Source organism: Hippocampus guttulatus, chromosome 20, assembly GCF_054856545.1.
Source record: "Hippocampus guttulatus isolate MCC_2025c chromosome 20, RoL_Hgut_1.0, whole genome shotgun sequence".
NCBI classification, from domain to species: domain Eukaryota; kingdom Metazoa; phylum Chordata; class Actinopteri; order Syngnathiformes; family Syngnathidae; genus Hippocampus; species Hippocampus guttulatus.
In genome coordinates this window covers 3,978,804-3,999,322 of record NC_141280.1, presented here as the reverse complement: position 1 = coordinate 3,999,322, position 20,519 = coordinate 3,978,804, and the positions used below count along the sequence as shown (strand labels likewise).

At 43.3% G+C, this 20,519-nt stretch overlaps 2 protein-coding genes across 3 annotated transcripts; both read right to left on the bottom strand.

Moving 5' to 3' along the window:
• Nucleotides 1-247: 247 nt before the first annotated feature.
• On the bottom strand, nt 248-4,147 carry hlx1 (H2.0-like homeo box 1 (Drosophila)). The gene is made up of 4 exons (XM_086101186.1): nt 3,577-4,147; nt 2,608-2,784; nt 2,300-2,529; nt 248-858 (listed from the first exon to the last, which is right to left on the bottom strand). Exons 1-4 carry the CDS (start codon nt 4,013-4,015, stop codon nt 553-555), a joined length of 1,152 nt encoding a protein of 383 aa, XP_085957312.1. The 5' UTR covers nt 4,016-4,147; the 3' UTR covers nt 248-552.
• A 4,343-nt stretch (nt 4,148-8,490) lies between these two features.
• slc35f6 (solute carrier family 35 member F6) lies at nt 8,491-20,254 on the bottom strand. Of its 2 annotated transcripts, XM_086100923.1 has the most exons (7): nt 19,972-20,254; nt 15,778-15,937; nt 13,650-13,722; nt 13,317-13,488; nt 12,844-13,059; nt 12,584-12,694; nt 8,491-12,139 (listed from the first exon to the last, which is right to left on the bottom strand). In XM_086100923.1, the coding sequence occupies exons 2-7, from the start codon at nt 15,852-15,854 to the stop codon at nt 11,652-11,654; spliced, it is 1,137 nt and encodes a 378-aa protein (XP_085957049.1). In that variant the 5' UTR covers nt 15,855-15,937; nt 19,972-20,254; the 3' UTR covers nt 8,491-11,651. The 2 variants fall into 2 exon arrangements, with proteins under 2 accessions (XP_085957049.1, XP_085957050.1); XM_086100924.1 differs by lacking the exon at nt 15,778-15,937 and having other exon boundaries at nt 19,972-20,253.
• Between the last annotated feature and the right edge of the window lie 265 nt (nt 20,255-20,519).

Sequence of the window (20,519 nt, the reverse complement as noted above, 5' to 3'; positions counted from 1 at the left end):
CTGACGTATTTAATTCGCCGCACACGCTGTAATATCATTTACGTGTACTGTAAGAATGCTCATCGGAATAGTTTGGTCACAGTCATAAGATGTGCAAATGATTACCTGCTCGTTTGGAAACACGCGCGTGAGCCACTCCAGTTCTGGGGGGAAGTTTTTTTTTTAAGCCTTATATGAGAACAAGGAGGACTAAAACAATCAAATTGGAAATAGGAATCAGATCAATCAGAAAAGCCCGCACCAACGGTGAGGGGAAAAAAACAACAACTTTTATTTACAATATTTTCAGTGCAACTTATATTAACAAAATAGCACGACACACACACAAAAAAAAGGCATGTACAGTGTGCGTGTTCCGAGATTTCATTTTCTCCAGGTGAAAGAGCGCCGTAACATTTACAACGTATTCGATTTGTTTGAAAGCATCATGCAAGCTGAAGTCGAATGAAATCAAAACGTCTTTTCAAGGGAAGCTTGCTTGATGGTGTCCGTCATGATGAAATCACTTCGCTCCAGGAAGTGAATGGATGCGCAAACGCTTCACATTAGAAGCTAAGGGGAAGACGAAGAAGAAACCGAGTCCGAGTGGGTCGCCTCCATGATCACGCTGGTTTTGTTATGCTCACATAGATCCAAATGGTGCGCGGCGTCGTTCTTGTCCTCCTCGGGAGCGTCGTCGGACTCGCACTCGCTGCGTTCAACGTCGCTCTCGCACTCGGACTCGGCAGTCTCTTTGGGGTCCCTGCCCGACTCGGGCGTCCCGTCTGCGTCCGACTGCTCCTTGTCCTTGTCCTTCTGGGCCTGGGCTTCCTTGGAGTGTCGCCATTTCATGCGCCGGTTCTGGAACCAAACTTTCACCTGTGGGGACGCACGCACACGCATACAAATGACATTTTAAAATTGTCTTTAATTTAAAAAATAATTTTAAAATGGTCTTTAATTCTCCGAGTTTGCTGTTGTTTTCTCAAACACGTGAATTATATTTGTAAACATCGTAGCAATTGTTTTATGATTATTTAAAGGCCAAATGATTGCTGTGTGCCACAGAGTGTTTTATTAAATCCATTCGAATTATTGCTCAAAAACGGGACACGCGTTTTTTTTTTTTATTATTCAAAAGATTTCATCTAATTGAAGAATTTCATTTGTTCATTTTCTTTGGAGTCCTTTCAACACATGGCAATAACAATACACAAAAGGATGATGGGAAAAAATAATGCACAGTGTAACGTCTTGCCTTATCTGTATTTTTATTACTTTAGTTATATTGTGCAGTGTGTTTTTATCAAATGCACTTTATTTCCTCAAAGCGATATAAAAAAAAAGAGATGGCAGCTTCTGTGAAAACGAAAAAAAAAATCTTTAAATCATGTTTTTTTCCCAATTTGGTCAGTTTTGGGTGTGCATTTTATGAAATATAAAACTTCCTCAAAAATGGGTTACAAGCTTGTAGTAAAAAAAAAAGTAATCTATGAATAAATCAGTCCTTTCATCCATCTCTTCTGTAGAATTCTTCTCATTTTTTGCCTTGTTTGTATGTGTTTTATGATTACTTTACTGTATTACAATTTTTTTTGTGGTTGGAATGTGAGATTAATTAAATGCACCATTTAAGTTCCTGTTCAGAAATGGGACCCAGGTTTCTGTATTGTTTACAGAAAAAAATATATTTATTCAAGAAATGGGATTATTTTCCTCTTTTATAACTGTTTTACCATATTTCTTTTTTATAATCGAATGTGTATCAATACACAATATCAAATAGGCCGATAAATGTATATGGCTCACAATAGGATAGAAGCTTCTTACAGACATTAAAAAAATTGCATGTTTATCTCATTTTGAAGTCTGTGTGAGAGTTTTGCATCCTTTCAAAGGGGGTGCACTCAAATACCGACATTTGAATGACATCATGCTGACGTAGATTGAATCTCCTGCTGTTAATTCGGAGTATTCATTGAAATGCAGGTCAACTGAATGCCGTTTGAGGCCTGCCATTGCAGGTAAAATGCGCAGGCCAAAATCAAAACAACAAGAACTGCAAGCCGCAGAGCACATGCAGACCTCGGCCAAGGCCAAACAAAACAATGCTCGGGGTCAGCGCCAAACTGTACACCTTTATCCACATCCACTTCCTGCATTTCAGCAGAAAGATGCATGCAAGTTTGAAATAAAAATCTGAATAGGAATAGGCACTGTGAGCTAGCTTTTCACCAAAACGTCATCGCTTATCTGCACGTGCAGAATGTGGAGTACCAACAAAGCAAACTATTCGATGACTACACAGCTGAACTTTCACCTGAGCGTCTGTCAATCCGAGCATCGCCGCTAGCTGTTTTCTGTCCGGCTTGGTGACGTACTTCTGGATCTCGAACCTTTTCTCCAAGCCTTTTCTCTGCAGGTTAGAGAAGACCGCCCTGGACCACGACCTTTTCCTCTTGTACGTCTGCGGCATCGTGTCCTTGGTGAGGACGGCGTACGGACCTGTGGGTCGACCAGACAACAACGGAGGCGTCAGACTAGAATGGCCTGGAGGGGGTGGAAAAAAAAAACATTCCAGATGTTTTCCTCTGTCCCTTGGCGTCATGCATGCGGGCCGCGGGCTACCTGGGAAGGTGTCCTGAAACTGATGCTGGCCTGATTGTCTGCCGCCGCTGCTTAGTGAGCTCATCATGGCGGAGGCGTCGCTCATCCCGGGTTCTATGGAGAAGTACTGGCTGGCGGCAGGCTGAATGGGGATGTGCACGCCTGACTGACGGCTGGAGCTAACGATGGACTTGAGATCTGTTTGTGGGGGTGACAAATGGACTCAAGTCAAAAAACGATATCCGCAAACTGATGCTTTGACGTGTCACCAAAATGTACTTTTCAGGATACAGGCTTTCTGCTGCTGCCCTTGCCCTTTGACCCCGAGGCCGTGACTAAGGTTTCCCCAAACATAAACGAAAATGGAGTTCCTCCCTCAAAGCCAAATTTTGAATCCAAATGTGTTGACCAAAGTTGAACCGAAGCAGCTTTGTTGTTTCGATCCAATTCAACAACTAAAAAGAGTCAAGGTGCCTCAACGTTTGCGACCTGGCTGAATAGGAATCAAACTTGGACAACATTTTAAGTTGGGCAATTCAACTAAATGTTTGAACGTTTTGCTGTTGTGAAAATTGACTTCCCTGCATTTCACAACAAAGAAATAAAAGTTTGCAGAACGGCTGGCCTTTTTATGGAACCCCAATTTAATAGGTTAAAAAGTCATTTGCTTTGCCGTGCCAGCATTGTTGCCATAAATGTCAGTGATTTATATTTGAAAGGTTTTCCAACTTAAATGACTGTTTTGGGGCACAATTTAAAAAAAAATACAAGTTGTCTTTTTACAGTGGATATTGTCCAATAAAAAATGTATGACGAAAGACAAATGTGTGCCTTTATAGCTTGCAGGATTTTATCGATTAAAAAAATGATCAGGATTTTCCTTGTTAAAATGCAAAAGTCCATCCGTTCTTCTGATTAAAGTGCGCTCCGTAATTTCGTTTCAACTTTTTTTTCCCCGACTGCATTTGGCATGACTAAACACGTCCTCACCTCTTAACTTGTCCCTGCCCTTTGCGTCAAAGTCCGTCGACAATATCCGATCAATTCCGAATTTGAGGTCTTTGCTTGAAGGCGGAGGAGCCTGCGAGGAGTTGAGAGCCCCCCTGGGCACCGAGGTAAGCTGTAGTCCTTGCCTGTGGTACGGGGACGCGGGGCTCAACCTCGCCCCGTACACCGACGCGTGAGCCTCCCCCGGCCCGACCGGGGATGGACGCAGCGGGGAGCCGCCAGAGGACGCGCGGTGCTGCTGGCCCACGTGCACCATGAGGGCCGAGGAGCCCGGCATGTTCTCCGCATCGCCGGCCTGGAGGAGCTCCGCGATGCAAAACGACGGCTTCTTGATGGCGTCCACCGCGAAGCCTCCGGCGCAGTAAGCAGACCAAAGGCTGAAATTGGAGGCGTAAAACGGGTTGAGCCCGGCGGTGTACATCCCGGAGGTTTGCACTGGATCTTGTGAAATCTCACTAGAAAGGCATGCATGCGCGAAAACAAGCGAGCGCGTTTGGAACCCGTTGGTGTCAGAACCGAACCACTCTTGCTACTCTGAGATCCAAAAGTGCAGAGCCGGGCTCTGGAGTTACTTGCAGCGCTTTTGATTGGTTCCGCGCTCAGCCAATAGGCCGCTTTGCATTCACGCACGCACACTCGCGCACGGTTGACTGATTTGAGAGGTTTCCTGCGATGGATTGATTACCTTTGAGAGACTTTAAACACTCCAATTGTTATTAACCATCCGACCAATTGGACTTTTCTGACAAGAAATAATTATTAGTCAAGCGTAAAACGTGGATTTGGATTCAACAGAGAGTAAAGCGTGACAAATCACGCGCAAAATGGAAACCGTAGGACAAATGGTGCGGGTGACAAAGAATGTGGAGGTGACTCTGTTACTGTACTTGAGTGAAGTTTCAGGTATATTTATTTGAATATTTGCTGTATTTTTGAAGACAACTTTTTTACTTTCACTATGAAACTGAACCGATCCGCTCCTTGGGTTATTTTGACCAAAATGTGATTTTTTTTACCCAGCAGTTTTAAGAGTGTACTTTATCATCTTTGTCAAATATGCAAAAACAAACAAACAAAAAGCATAAGAGAGCTTCGGATTTGATTCACATCTGGATTTATAACGCATAAAAAAACACTCCGCGCCATTTATGTGTTATCAAAAGGAATGGGGCTATTGTAGATAATTATTTTGTACTTAAAAAAAAAAGATTATTTTCTTTTTTAAACATATATCTGTACTTCTACTTAAGTAGGAGTATTTTTGCCACCTCCGTATAAGAGGAGAAGAGCCCCCCACTCATCCTGTTTTGATGGGCTGTGATTGGTGTTAAATGAGCGGATACAGCCGCTAGATTAGCCTCCAAAATAGAAGCTGCTTTAGTATTTTAGGATACAACAGAAATCCTTATTTCTTCCGGAGCTGCATAAGGAAGAGGGATGGGGAGGGGGGGGGGGGCAGAGGGGGCGATGGGCGACTTTATAATGACTGTTAGAACTTCCCTTTTTCAATATTTGTGCAACTTTATCTCGACGCGCAAGTTGCACGCTGACGCAAATCCGTCCCCATGCTCATAATAAACAGAGGAAATCTATTCCCCGCGAAAACGAAAACACAATTAACTTCTGAGGCCGCGCTTCATCCGCAAGGGCCCTCAAGATTCACACGCTGGGAGCTGGCCAACCAAACTTTTAAAAGCACGGGGGGTGGGGGTGGGGGGAGTCATGGGAAAAAGGCTCAGGGGTGCAATTAATTAATTGCGCAGCAAGTGTACGCATCAGATAGAAAATTTTATTTGGCTATAATGTGGCCTATAAATTAACAAATAAAATTGAAGTAATTATTATGAATAATAAAGCACCCCCCAGTGGGACGGTTTCTGGAAACAATGGTTTGCGAAGGTCGCATTCATTAGTCTTGGTCCACCGTGCCGGAAGTTCAGATGACCCTGGCTGCCTCCCTATCATGATGTTTTCGAGTGACACGTTTTCCGGGTTAAATTTAGAAATGACATGTAACGTTCGCCCTCCACCGAGCAGTCAAAACAATCCAGGGAAGAGGATGTGGTTATTTCAGGTGCTGATGAGCTTTGCAGTGGGAAGCCAGAAGAAGAAAACCTGAAGTGTCCCCTTCCAAGGCGGGCCTCATTAGAAGTGTTTATGCTTTCATTACTGTGCCGATCGAACTTCTCCCACTTGGGCAGCTAAATAACAATAGGAAGGTCTACGATAATAATGTCAACAAATGTTATCCAACGTCACGTTTTCCAAAATTAGAATGACGGAGGTTGTGTTTCAGAGCAAATTGCTTGCACTAGCGGAATTTAGAAAAAAAAAAATCTCAGGTTTGATTAGGTCAAGTTCGTTTTTTGGTCATGATTTCACTCCGCTGTCTCTGCAATCACACATTTACAGAATCATAAAATACCTGAACTTTGCCATTTCATATCCGGATTATTTCCTTTTCAACGTCTGGAAATTTGCTCATGGAGCTTTTATAAAGACCGTTTTTACCATCAAGCAGCCTGCTTCCTCGTGCACTTTTTATTTTTTATTCCTCTCTAGATGTCATTGTGAGTACCTTTTTCCATAAACATAACTTTTTAGAGTATATGCATTAAGGATTACAAAAAGCCATTCATAAAGATTGAGCGACAATGGGGTTTTTTTTTTTGGTCCACCTGAAGAAAAATGGCTTTTTGTGCTGGAATCCAGCTGGCCAGTTCACCTTTACTTCCCTCTTCTCTCAGCCTTCCCTCTGTGGAGCTGTTAGATGAGCTCAGGTTACCGCAGGAGTCAAACGCTCCTACCTGCTTTAATAAGTGCACTTGAGTCCGTCTTCAACAATCAGTGTTGCACAACAGGTGACATATTGACTTCTTTTTTTTTCTGGAAATCAATGCGAGCATTGTTAGCTGGCCGAGATTAGTGACTAATCTTTTTTTTTGGGTGGGGGGCATAAAATTGAGTGCATGCAGCGTTTTACAACTAGCATCAGTGCAAATGGCTGCTCATCTATTGCATTATGTTAGCATGAAGATGACTGAGTGTTGCTATTACAGTGGTCCCTGGAGATACAAATGACTTGACTTAGCAGTTGCTCAATATACGAGTCGTCTTTTTCTACTTTGCAATTCTTCAAAAAGAAGCTTCAAGCCTTTTAAAGCATTTTTTTTTAAATTGGTTGTCTTAAGCCCTGCGATTGGCTGGCGACTGATTCAGGGTGTCCCCCGCCTACTGCCCGAAGACGGCTGGGATAGGCTCCAGCACCCCCCGCGACCCTGGTGAGGATCAAGCGGTTCGGAAAATGGATGGATGGATGGATGGTTGTCTTAATGCGAGGCTGGAACGGATTCATGGCATTTCCATACGGAAAGATGATTTGAGATATGAGTGGCTTGAGTTATGAGCGTGGTTGCGGAACAAACTAAACTCTTATGTCAGGGCACCGTATTGTTTCGTTGAACGTTTTGGTGTATTACTGCAATGTTTAATTCTCTTTTTTAATGGCTCAACTTTAGAGTAGGCATCAACCGGGTGAGACAAACATTTTGAAGCAAGCACCCTGGGCCTCTTCGGACAATTTTGCAAACATGAGTCTTCTTTTCCGTTCTAAAAAATGAAGTTGTATGATCTCCCATCTTTTGACGGTGAGGTCGTGAGAAGAGGCATGAAGGAATATTCTCAAAGGTGCCCTTTCCTAAATTTCAAGAATCCGGGAGGGTTAAAGCTGCCAAGCTACCAAGGTTACGATATGGCCTCTCTATACGTTTGTCCATTGTAGCTGGGACTGGAGCCGTTCACTGTACTCAGAGCTGTTAAGAAAGACAACCCAGTCCAAACCAAAGTATCAAAACATCAATGCGTCACGTGGGCACACAGCGAGGCCGCTGGCCTCACTACACCCGACGTTCACACGCAGAAGCCCATTGTTGTGGCCTGATTGCCGGCTGTATTTTTTTTTCTCAGGAAGCAGAAGAAAAAAAAAAAGTGAATGAGCCGCTCGCCCCGCAGCTCTTGCAGGATCAGAGGCTGGTCAGAATCAAATGAGTTCCATTATTACGCCGAAAATTATTGCTCCCCTCTGTACGGCTCCCGCTCGAGCCAAGATTACTATTTCTGGCAATGTTTGCCTTAGGAAGGAACTTTCGCAGATTTAATGGGACCTGGGCCATTGTGCAGGGCCTTCTGTATGGCACGCTGCCATCATCTCCACACAGGCAAAGGGCACGAAAGTCCATTCAAAAACAAGGTAGTCTGTCTCTGCTTTTTTTTTTGGGGACATTGACCCTGAATGCACGAAGGAGATCTGTCAGGTCCACATGAACTCAAGTGATCTTCATATGGCCTTTTCTTTTTTTAAAAACAAGGTTAAATGTCAGGAGCGGAGCAAACGTGCGTCATCATGTGGATCGTGACTGACTGCATTGCACTTGGCAATAAAACGCAGAGGAAACTGCAACGATCTCTGCTCCGTGATTTCATTTTCACTTCAATTATTCCACAAGGAATGACGTTCCCATACAAGCGGTCATTCCAAACTGTAAAAGACCAAATGAGTGGACTGCAATCGAATGTCAAGAGAACAAATGTGACAAGTCTAACTTTGTATCCGAGGATGGTTTTTTTCCTTCCCTTCCTCTCCTTCTTGAGGGCACCGAGTTTGTTTAATCTGCAGAATGATGAGTTTAAATGTCACCTTTGAAGTTTCAAACTACTCAATATTCTACTGTTAAACTTCATCATGTTTAGCGTGGGGGAAAATCATGCAAAAAATAGTCCAACATTACTTTTGAAGTCAACCACAATTAGTGCAACAAATAAGGCGGACATGCAAATAACATGATGTACGTTCCTGATGATTTATTTAATCTTAAATGGTTAGCAGGCAATTGAAATATTTGTTTATTAAAAGTAATCCAAAAATTATACTTTCAATCCGGTAAACTGCCGTTCGTCACGTTTGGTGCAATAGCTGCAACTACCCTGTAGTCATTTGGTGTGTCAAAAACAAAACCATTTCATGATAGTCAAATATTGCTAATCATCTATTGAAATTCCTCCTTAATTATTTGATGAATATTTTACTGTTAAACTGCAGCATGTGTGCTCATAATGAAGTTGGTTTTTCTTTGCGCCGGACTCCATTTGCTGACACTTCACAAACATGGCAGACATGAAAATGCGGCAGAAAAAACACAATTACCGGTAATTGGGATTTCAATGGTAGGGGGCATTTGAATAATTTGGACATTCTAGGGGGAAAAAAAAGTTATATTTCATACAATGCGACTAACTTTTTGTTGGCACACATTCACCGGTAAGTTCAATTTAAACATCCTGCAGTCATTTAATTTTTAATAATTTGGTTGGGCAAATAATGAATTTTGTGATGCATAAGCAAATATGACACTATTGTTTAACTCAACAGATATGCAAATGTTTTGACGGATGGAAATATTCAAAGCGTATCACAATTTGACCGTGGTTAAGATGACAAGGAAGCCGACAAGAGTTTAAAGGACTGCTATTTTGCTGCAAGGTGATTTACGTGTCACGTTGCGCTCTTTTGACTCGGTAACAGACATGAAGTGGTCATTATCCGGACATTGGATTGGCTTCGACGAAACACACTCACGCTGAGCCGAGCCTGTGCTGTAAACATGCTCAAGGGGCTGCTGTAATAACGGATGCTTTTGAATAGGATGGCGACGGACGCCATCTGTTTACACTGGAATGGATTTAAAAAGGCCGGCGGTTCGGGGGCCCACTGGTGCGCCCGTGTACAAATGTACACAAGGCTAAATCGCACCAATCCGTGAGCTAAATAAAGCAGGAGACGAATGGAATAAGTTACAATAACAAACCGTCAGGCCTACTGTTGGTAGGAAAAGACGAACGGCGGCCTCGAGCATACCACGTTTAAAATGATGAGACTGCGGCTCGCAATGAGGACAATAGCCTCCCCACCTTTGCCATGGTCACCTTGGATCACTTGACTGGTGAGGAGTCAGCGAACCAAATGTCAGGGAAAGCCTCCAAAAGCATCAGAACTTTGGAGCGGAATCAGAGGCGTCTTTATCGGGTGGCAGGTGTGTTCTGCAGATGTGTCAATTCAGCCACATCCCCATTCTGAGAGGGTAGGAGATCATGTTATTTTAGTTGTTTATTTTTGCTTCCCCTTTTGAAACATCATTAAAGAAAACATGAAGACACTGAAATGACTTTTTTAAATCACCCAAAAAATGGAATATGAACAGGGGTGTGTAGACTTTTCATATACACTGTAACCTAAAAAAATAATAAAAATTAAAATCACACCTATGGCTTAAAATGAGTGTATTGATACTACCGACATCTCTACAATTATAGAATTGAGTTTTTAATGCGAAGTGACTCATAATCAGGAACACAATCTTAATAAGCGGTAACTGCGAATGGAGTACTGGTGTTGAATAAGAAAACATCTGCACAATTTCTCCTCATATCCATCATGTTATCTCTCATCTGCTGAAGTTGTTCACAGACTTATTTTGCGCTGAGGCCGTCTCGGGGGAGCACAAGTCTCACAGGGACAATTTGTCCAGAAAACAGCTACTGGAAATCTGTTTGGACAAAGTCCCCAGAGCCGCTCGGGTTTATTTTTTTCAAGTATTTTAATCCGACATATTGGGATCCAAAAGGCTCATAAAGTAAATCCCCTCATCAATTTGTTTCACATGCTTTGCACCAATTTTCAGTATTTACTCGCGTTGATATTCTCAGCACCTAATTTAGAACTTGTGCCAACATTGACATAAAACGACACGGGCTGGCTCCATGTGTAATAACTTGGAATTATTGTAATTTTCAGGCTTCCCTCAAGCTGTGGAGTCATTCCGTTTTATGGCCTTGAGAAATATGAACAGCCTAATGTTTTCACCCACCAACCAAACACGGTTCACAGAGCACAAGTTTTTCAAGCTGGTAACGTTGTACTGCCATCTAGCGGCAGTACACGGTAACGTGCGGGAGGTAAATTTCGTTTTTGATACTATACCCCCCCAACCCATCTTTTTTTCCCCCTTTAACAGTCACTGTGAATTAGTATTTGACAAGTACAGAGAAGATTCAAACCCTACTTGCTCACTCTGACTGATGCCACTGTCAATTTTTTTTTTTAAATATCTTTCCTTCTTGCCTGATATCCTGAGTCTGTATTGCTACAATTTAGAGTGTATATTATATATTGCACATAAAATCATTGTCTTTTGCGCTAATGAAGACATTTTCTTTCAAGTTGTTAGAGGGTCATGTGTAGAAATCCCAGAGGATTCTCTTGGTTTAACCTTTGGCCACCATTAAAGCATTACAAGGATCCTCAGGGAGGACTTTGGGCCGAGTCAGGATGTGCAGGCCAGGCAGGTGTCAGCTGTTGCTGCTCGGACTTGCACAAATTGGCCACTTTTTTTTTTCCGTAGTGTAGAAAGTGATTACTTTGAAATGCATCACATTCTTTGCCAGGATATGATAGTGTGATTTGATGGCAGTTCCCTTTTTTTCCCCATTTGGAGCAAAGTGAAATGGAGCGGACACAGGACTTGTACAAATGTCGGAGGTCCGTCATCATGTGACAAGTATTAAGGGCTCACCGAGCTCAGATGAGCTTTCAATACTATTGAACACAACTGATGTAGTGGTGACGTACAACATTAAACTCTAGTGTCTTCCGGATGTGATCTCTCTTTGTTTTTGCGGAGGGATGTAGCAACATTAAGGCATCCAACTACCCAGTTATTATTATCAATAAAAATAAAATTCACTTAAAAAAAAAACAATTTCGACAAAAAATTAAGAAACAGTCAGGCAGTGACCCTTAAGTAAAATCCATAAAACTCCCTAATGATCCATAAAATGGTTGCTATCTTGCGCATGTCTTTTTTTTTGGTACAACACGAGACAAAAAAAAAATCTGAGTACCGTGCTAAAAGTCCATCTCGTGATAAAGAATGCATAAAAAGGTACAGTGTCTTGACTTGAGGATGCCGCGTTTGTGCAAAGTGTACCATGGGCTGCCTCGTTTAGCTTTGGTCGGGCGTCTGCACCCCTCCGTCTCCCATGAGTCGCTCCCTTTCTCCCACACTGCTCTCCTCCTCCATGGCCGCCAGTCCGGCGCAGCACGGAATTCGGGCCAGCACGGGGCGATGCAGTCCATTGTAAAGTGCCGTTCCCACCAGGAGAATGAAAAAGCCCAGTACCTGAAGACCGTGGAACTGCTCCCAACCTAGCGCCAGACTCACCGCCCAGATGACCAGGGTGCGCAGGCTGTCCAGCACCATGCGGGTCGTGGCACTGATCTCCTTAGTGACGCTGATGCCGGCAAAGTTGAAGAAAGCGATGCTGACCGTGTTGCCCAACAGGGCCAACATGATGAGAGGGCGAAATCCGATTTGACAGAAGGCGTCCAGCGCATCCTCCAGAACCTGTCGGGGGTTGTCGCTGAATTGGCCCACGTGGATGAAGTACATGGGGATGAGCAGCAGGGACAGAACAAAGAAGCCAAAGAAACCTGGACGCACAAATTGAGAAGCCATATAAATGTCTGACATGCAGGGTGTCCTCAAGGCCACTATAGTCCCCCCAACCCCAATCATTAAAAAAAAAAAAAAAAATTTAATTCAAGTACCAATCAGACAGACGCGACGCCATCAACATTTGACAGCATAGGCTACACTTTTTGTAAACATATAATTCCCGCCAAAAAGTGTCAATTTATCGCGCCTGAGCTTGGTCGATGTTTGTTTGTTCGCAATTGTGACATATGGATTATTGGTCACTGGAATCTTAGCTTTGAATTTGTGTCGTGCCGGTGACTCTCAACGCGCCTTGTTGTTGATGACATGTAAGCGACGCGTTGCCCTTTGAACGCTGCAGTATTGACTTCCGTTGGCAGATTATCTGCGACTGGAGCTCATGAGTCAAACACATTCTCGGGGTGGATATTTTGCTTTACCTTCAGTTCCAACGGCTCGCAGAGGATGGACGTCATGTTTGTAGACAAATTTTTCTTCCAGGACCATCTGCACGGCGACGATGACCTGAGCCGTGATGATCAAAAGGTCGCCTGAAGGACATGGCAGAGTAGTTGTGTTTCAAATTGGGTTGTGGGGGGGCATGAGACATTTCGCTGTATCAATTTATCATGGTTGCTACTAATTAGAATATACAAGCTCCACACATCACGGATGTGTATGATGGCAGGGAACTCCTCACCGGTGATGACGTCACTGAGTTTGTGGGCGTCGTCATGGTGTCCGCTGACAAAGTCGGCGAGGCCCACGATCACCAGGCCAAGGATGGTGACGAGGATTCCGATCCACTGACTGAGCAGCAGCCGGCGCCCGAGAAACGCCACCGAAAGTAGACCCGTGAAGATGATGACGGCTCCTCGCAGCATCTGGAAGCTGGAGGCGCTGGTCATGTTGAGAGCTGCAAACCGGAACGAGGAATGAATGGGACATGATTGGGAGGCCATCTTGGAACGCTGAAAGGGTCCAATTGGTCAACTTTTTTCAAGACTACCCTTAGTCACACAGAACTTCGTCTCAATAATTTGGAGGACTACTTTTTCATTTACTTGAGGTTTTGACAGTTGGCCTTATATTGAAATGGTGACTCGGGAACACCAAAGGAGAAACTTACCTTCTAAGCACATGAAACAAGGTGGAAAATCTGTGATGACTTACCGACATACATGGTTGAAGTGGCTAGCATGTCACACATGGCGGGGGGTAAGAAGAGAAGGGGGTTGAAACTCTGGCCCGGGTTCATGGTGGGCTCAGGCCTGCGTCGGTCATGGCAAAGGAGGATGTAGAAGACAGCCAGGCAGCTGAACTCTCCCAGGAACATCCCCACTGCCTGCGTGCCAAGCGCACAGATGAACAGGAAACTCAGTGCAAACAGAAAAGAGATGACAACGCTATCTTTCTAAGATATGTAGCTCAGCTTCAGGAGTACCGGCCCACTTCCCTGCTCGGATCTCACACGTGTAAACTTTGAAAGGAAAGCAAAGCGGTTACCTGGACAAACGGGTGTGAGAATGCATGTTCAGGATTACCATGGCAACCCGGTGCCCTGAACGTGTCTGCCCATCTGCCACAAAAAAAACCCAAGATGTTATTACATTTAATTATTCATATTCCACACAACTAACAATGCAAATGTGTTAATGATCAAAGCTGAAAAAGTTTTTAAAAAATTGAAGAAACGAGGAATTATAGAAATTGGGTGTTTAAAAAAAGACTAGGTTTGGTAAAGTATTGATACCGGGTATCGGTATCGAGCTGATGCCGGCCTTATTTTTAGGTATCAAGTTGCTGAAACTAGCCAGAGGTACTTAAGGTAAAGAAAATCTGACATCGCAACCCCTCCTTGGCGCTATAATGCGGGAGTTTGACACATCTGTAAATCATTATCTGCGTCCAATTTTATATATCAAAAGTACTAGAGGTATTAGTGCTCTGTATCAGTGAGTACTCGAAGAGTGAATACTCGCACTGCCAGAAAATTGTGTTGAACATTTCCAAATTTATTTTTTTGTGGGGGTACGTCCTAATGTACCGAGATGCACAAATCCAGAGCGGTTTATAGACCACAAGAGGAAGCGTAACTGATGTGTCGTCTGTTTCAGTGGGCATGACAAGGGAATGCGGTCTCAAAAAGTGATGACGCAGCACTTCAACCAAGCTGGTCTCATTACGACATCACAACTTTGTCACATGATTCCTCATGTTTCATATGCTTCAAAGTCGACCAAATGAGGCGCAACGTGCGCCGCATGCTGTATCCGCCTCATGTGACCGTCGTGAAACGTTAGCTGAAAGTAGCCCTATTCGTCTGCCCGCCTGCAATATGACCTGCTAAGTCTGCACTCTGTGATTTGAACTTCTAACTGCACTCACTTGGCCATGGATGCTACTCACCTGACCCGCCGACAACGACATTTGTGAGATGTGCGAGTCAGACAGTTACAGGGAGAGAGACAAGGTTAAAAGTTGTAACGTCAACCTCAGTCCTTCTTTCAGATTTCACCTTTGGCATTATCAGTACACTAAATATGGAAACTTCCATTCTACATCAGTCAAATGTCATCATTTTGGTTTGTAATTTGGTGACGATTTAAGTGGAAGCTGCAGTACACTTTACTGCATATTTACTTTTCACATTATACATAGTAAGACTGGTTCGTTTTGACTTTCAGATTAAGAAAAAACAGTGTATGGCTGACTTATAGTCCCTGTTAAGTGTTGCGTGCAGTACACTTTACCGCATATTTACTTTTCACATTATACATAGTAAGACTGGTTCGTTTTGACTTTCAGATGAAGAAAAAATAGTGTATGGCTGACTTATAGTCCCTGTTAAGTGTTGCGTCAACACGGCTGTGTTCTCAGTCTTTGCGCATATACTGTATACAGAAATATATTTGGGAACAAATGTCTCACTTAATTTCTCTAAATTGTATGGACACGTCAGAGGTAGGAAAGCATCGCCTGCTCCTTTTTCACCGAGCATTTTGTTTTTTTAATTAGTGTTACCTGACCGATCTGTCAATTTTAAAAGGGTAAATGCGGCTCCTGAGCACGACCTTGCCCTCCCCTGCTAAACATAGATGACATGATCACATTGTTTGATTTTTAAAAACTTGGTGCTTTTAATGGAATAATTAGGCTGCCCTGTAGTTACAGGTACCGGTGACTACATTACAGGCTGAGACGTGCATCAAAGCATGTTTTGACCTGCCCGTTGTTGTTATTTTAACTTTGCTTGTCCGATAATGCTGATGTGAGTTTCGTTACTGGCGTGGCAGTAAGCTTATCTTACTCACATGGCGAAACACATGTCAACCATGTGTGCACACATCAAGTTTTGTTCTTCGATCATTCTCAGCTCTTTACTTGCCGGCTACCATTGCCTGCTAGCAGTTTCACTTAATTAGTCATGACATGTAGACACGATAAGTGAAAAAGAACTAATAAAAGAAGCTCAACTACACTTACGTTGTTTATCGGGAAATGTCGTTTCATTCTTTTATTACCGCATTCTTTGTGGTAAACGAAACCCGTTATATCGCTTTGATAACCGTTAGCTTAGCATCACAGCACAACGGTTAGAAGAAAAAAAACCCGAACGTGTACTACTACTTACTTGGCCGACAGCGTGTTAATAGAGCCAGTTATCAGCATCAGTCCCGCGAGGAACAGTTGGTATTTGGTCCACGCCATGCCGGCGAGTGTGAACAGGACAAATGAAGTCGGAACAAGAGAGACCCTGGAGACGTCTCCACTCTCCGTGGAATCCCAGCAGACTGTGAACGCCACATGGCATATCACAGTCAGCTGACTACAGCCGCAACAATATGATCCCTTTAAGCCTGTCGGAATTTTGGAGACACTATAAAGTACATGAAACGCAAAGCCCACATCAAGTTGGACAAGAAAACGCATCACGTTAAGTCAAATAAATCTAATAATTCTTAAAAGGTTTGGCGTGCACTTTTTTTGTGCAGACCTACGTTGTTAAAGCCAAGTTATGCCTCATATACAATATTACAATACAGCAATTAATTTTGGTTTTAATCTTTCTTTTTAATCAGCGTCTATGTGAATTTACACGCGGCTAACGTTATTCTCTTTTTTACAGATAAACATGAATACATCATGATGAGCGTGTTGGAAAACACCAGGGGGGGACACAGACCAGCTACATTGCTTATAAAAAGTTTACACACTAATGTTTGAATGTGGGGTGGGGAGGGGGGGGGCGTCAACAAATCAGTTTCAGTGGCACCAGATTTTAAAATGAATTACAAGTTGAAGAAAACATGTCAGTCTCCTATTTTTTCCCCATCGGCTGTGCACTATACTGTATGTTTTGATTCCTAAACTCTCTTGACTCACTTGAGTCCCTTCTAGTTTCGCATCCGATGAGGTCTCCGGCTACTTAACGGAGTGTACTGGCAACATTCTGTTCCTTGCTCACAGAAGCAGAACCACTTCAGTTCCACTCAAGCATCAACTGCTGATGTGGATGAAGAAACCATCACTGGCAGGCCTCTGAAACGTCACATGACAGCTTCGTGTGACTGCTGCTCACCTTCCTGTTGTGCGGCTCATGCGACTCGACCACCGTTAAGCACGAACGCTGCTCACGCAGGGCTCATCCGTGCATGCTTTGCACATGTCACCGATATTTAAATTGCAAATTCAGCATCACTACGAATGTGATATAAGCTGCACTGTTCTCAGCTATTCTTTGCAGATGGGAATGCATTTGTAAAACCAAATCATAGGCAGAATAAATGTTGAACATGTGAAATGTCGCAATGGAAGGCTGAGTCACTTCCAGTATTAACTCATCAGAAAATACAGTCTATACATTGTTAGTAAGAAAAACAAAATCATAAGGACTTTTCCAGGTTTTTCCCAGTTATCAATTTTCATTTCCAGACTTGATTATGTCCATTCAGCTGAGTCTTGTTGAAACCTCAGACTGGTCTCCACTCAATCACACGGCACACAGAGACAAGCACCCATTCACAACTTCTATGACAAAGACTGCGAATTAACCTAATCAAAGCCGTTGTTACTCAACCAACGTCCAGAACAACTCTTCATGGAACTCACATTGGCATGCGGTCTACTGTGATCACTGGAGTGTGAAATGGGACAACTTCAAAAGGCAGCAAAGATTTCAATAGTCAGCTAGATATTCGCCATGTCGCAATATGCTAATTCTTTCCTAGTTACATCTTTTAGCTCTAAATCAATTCTATTTTTAGGAGTCCCGGTTGAATTAACTCAATTGTGAATTTTATATCTGGTCGGCTCTCTTACTATAGGCCCTACCTATACACCACATCATCTCCTTTTTTTTCCCTTTGTTTTTCTGATGCTGATGCAGCTCTCCTGAAGTCCTCCGGTGGTCCCCAGTGGACGCCCACCTCTCACTTTGAAAATTTAAAGCGCCGCCACCAACAATACTGAATAATACATACAGTGGGGGATCAGGAACATCTACGCATTTCGGTTGTTTGTCGTGATGTCAGCCATACAATGAACCAACAATTTGAAGCATCTGTTTTATTTAGTTTCATCCTGCTTTGTTTTGCCACTGCCGACTGCAACCCAGTGTGACTTATGACCTCACACGGCAACTTCACTTCAGGCAGGAAGTTAACAAAATGCTTCGTAACGCTGAGTAAGCCTTTTTTTGTGTTTTAGGGGATGACGAATTCCTGCGGTGGCGCGGTGCCGCCTGACCCGTGGCCCGCTGTCCTTTTTTTGTCCGCTCCTGCTCTGCCATCATTATCTACTGTATCAGCAACACGCCAGGGCAGTTGTCGTGACTGCGCGAGAGCCACCGAGGGCTGTCATTGGTTATGCAACTCGGACTCCAGTGGTGCTAATAGCCAGAACCGGTCTTCGCGTGGTCACAAGAGACCATCGAAAACATGTCGCGTTCAGAAATTGTCTCACCCCCTTCAGAGTTTCAAAGGCGGACTGAAATGTTCTTTTAAGACAATCGACCTCCTCAAATTCACCAGGGGCATTTCCTACATTTCTGTTTACATCAAATGTTGAGTGTTTTCAATTTTTCCTCTGATGTTCAGCCTACAGAAAAATGGAAGGATGCAAAGGCCATTTATTTATTTATTTTTGGTCATGATGGAAATGTAAGAAGACGGACAATTATATTTCATCGACACATTCTTTGCCGCGGCGTTCTCGTGTGGCTCGCACAGTAATCATTGCAATGCCAATATGGGCTGATCATCAAGCTGTTCGAGGATCTTTTCCACAAGGCCCGCATGGCATATTTTCCTGCAGATCATCTGGGAGGACACCTAATCATAAGTGACACCGAAGCAGGACTGCAGACGTGACGCTAATCTCAGTGGAAGTCAGAAACATTTCTGAGCCTCTCAGCGTTTTTCAGCATCCAAGATAAAATGGTACAATGGAAACTGCGGGAAAAGCTGAGATGCGATATATATTTCGGCACCTGATGTGCGTCTCTTTTTAATTTCTTGTAATGTAAAATAATAGCAGCGAGCAAATATTTTTGGGTCAATCCAAATCATTCCATTATTTTCCGTTTTTAGCGTCACATTTTAAACATAGCTGCATTGAAAACAATGTATTTATATCCACGTGCAATTTTCTAAAGCCTGACCTGTGGCACGGAAATTTTGGCTGTCAGAACAAGCTAGCGGGCTCAAGGTTGTCACATCATGTGACTCACCGTGCCTTCAGCCCTACAACGAGAGGGTGTTGCTTTTTGGGGTTTTGAATCCAATATATTGTGACACTGGAGACAGACAGCCTTCAACAATGGATGGCATTTATTAAACAGCAACATGTGAGTTTTATTCGTCTACCAATCTTCTAGAAGAATACTTTATGAGATTTGGGAGGGGTGTCAGATTTTTTTTTTTTGGCCATTCATCGACCACAAAATTTGTGAGGTGAACGTGGAGGAGAGTATCCAACCCTGATGTGCTTGACAAGGTAAAGGTCGTGACTCTTATTGGAAAATATTCCTCATGGACAACTCCAGTGAAGTCTTTAATGTTGAGATTTTTGTCCCTCCTAAACCTACTATATATTCTTCATACACAGTATGAAGAAATGAATTCAGTTGGAATTTACAGTTTCGTCACCAGTACATTTTGTACAGATTCTAATGAAGTCAGTAAAGTTGCTCTCAGGCCTCATTGTGCATGCTCTCTTTTCTGCCGTTAGCTGTTCGGAGGAACGTCTTAAGCGATGGCCAACAGCTTGTTTGGCAACAAAGCTGGCTTCACACATGTCCGAAGCCATGTAAGCAGAATAATTACAGAGGATTTGTATGGGAGATTGGGGGCTAGGGGGGGAACTGTACCCGAGTCAACGGCAGCAGTGCCTCAGGTCACAGTTATGCAACTGTCGCAGCATCACATCGGATGATACCCTCTACGCTGAGTGCCAGTTCTTGGAATGAAACAAATACTGTATATATTTTAGCCATTGCTTTCAGGGCCATGTATTCCATTTGAATTTTAATTTTGCACACGTTGGGCAGTATCGTACCAAGTGCTGTGCAGCAGCGGTCCCCAACCTTTTTTGCCCCACGGACCGGTTTAATGTCAGACAATATTTTCAGTGACCGGCTAAATACAACAAAATAGGATATGACCTGCATGAAAACGGTGGTATTTTCGTAAGATAATAATAAACACGAATCATGACACGAGGAACGTCCGATCTGGCCACAAAACTCTCTGGTCGCTATGGTAACGTTTAAACGTGCCTTCAAAATAAGATACACTGCAAAAAAAAGTGCATGAAAAATACAACTCACCATCTGCAGAGTGGGCTTGGTGCGTGGGAATTTCCCGTTGATATAAATCCGTGTCTTAAGTAGGACTCCTGATACTGTCTAATTGAATGTAGCCTTCTTTTTTTTGGAAGTCGTAGGCTCCTCTTCTTTGTCCTGGGGGGTCTTTTCCCTTCCCAATGGAACTTTCCCAAAAAGTTTTTTTTTTTAATCATTTTGCTTGCTCTTGGGTTTCAATTTCAGGCATGTCCAGCTTCGGGCCTGGAGGGCCACTGTCCTGGCTGTTTTGCAGCTCTCCCGGCTGCAAAACACCTGATTCAGATGATCAGCGCATGAATCAGGTGTGTTGCACCTAAAATGTTTTTTAGCAGTAACCTCTCACGTGACCGAGAAGCACCGCCTTCACCCGCGTCAAGAGTGACATACTGTCGACGGATATAGCAGATAATCTGGTAATTTTTCAAAATAAAACATCTTTCAGATTCCGATATGAATAAAACGCAAGTAATGTAAGTTATTTAGTCTTATTCTGCAGCCCGGCACCAAATGACCCACGGACCGATAGTGGTCCA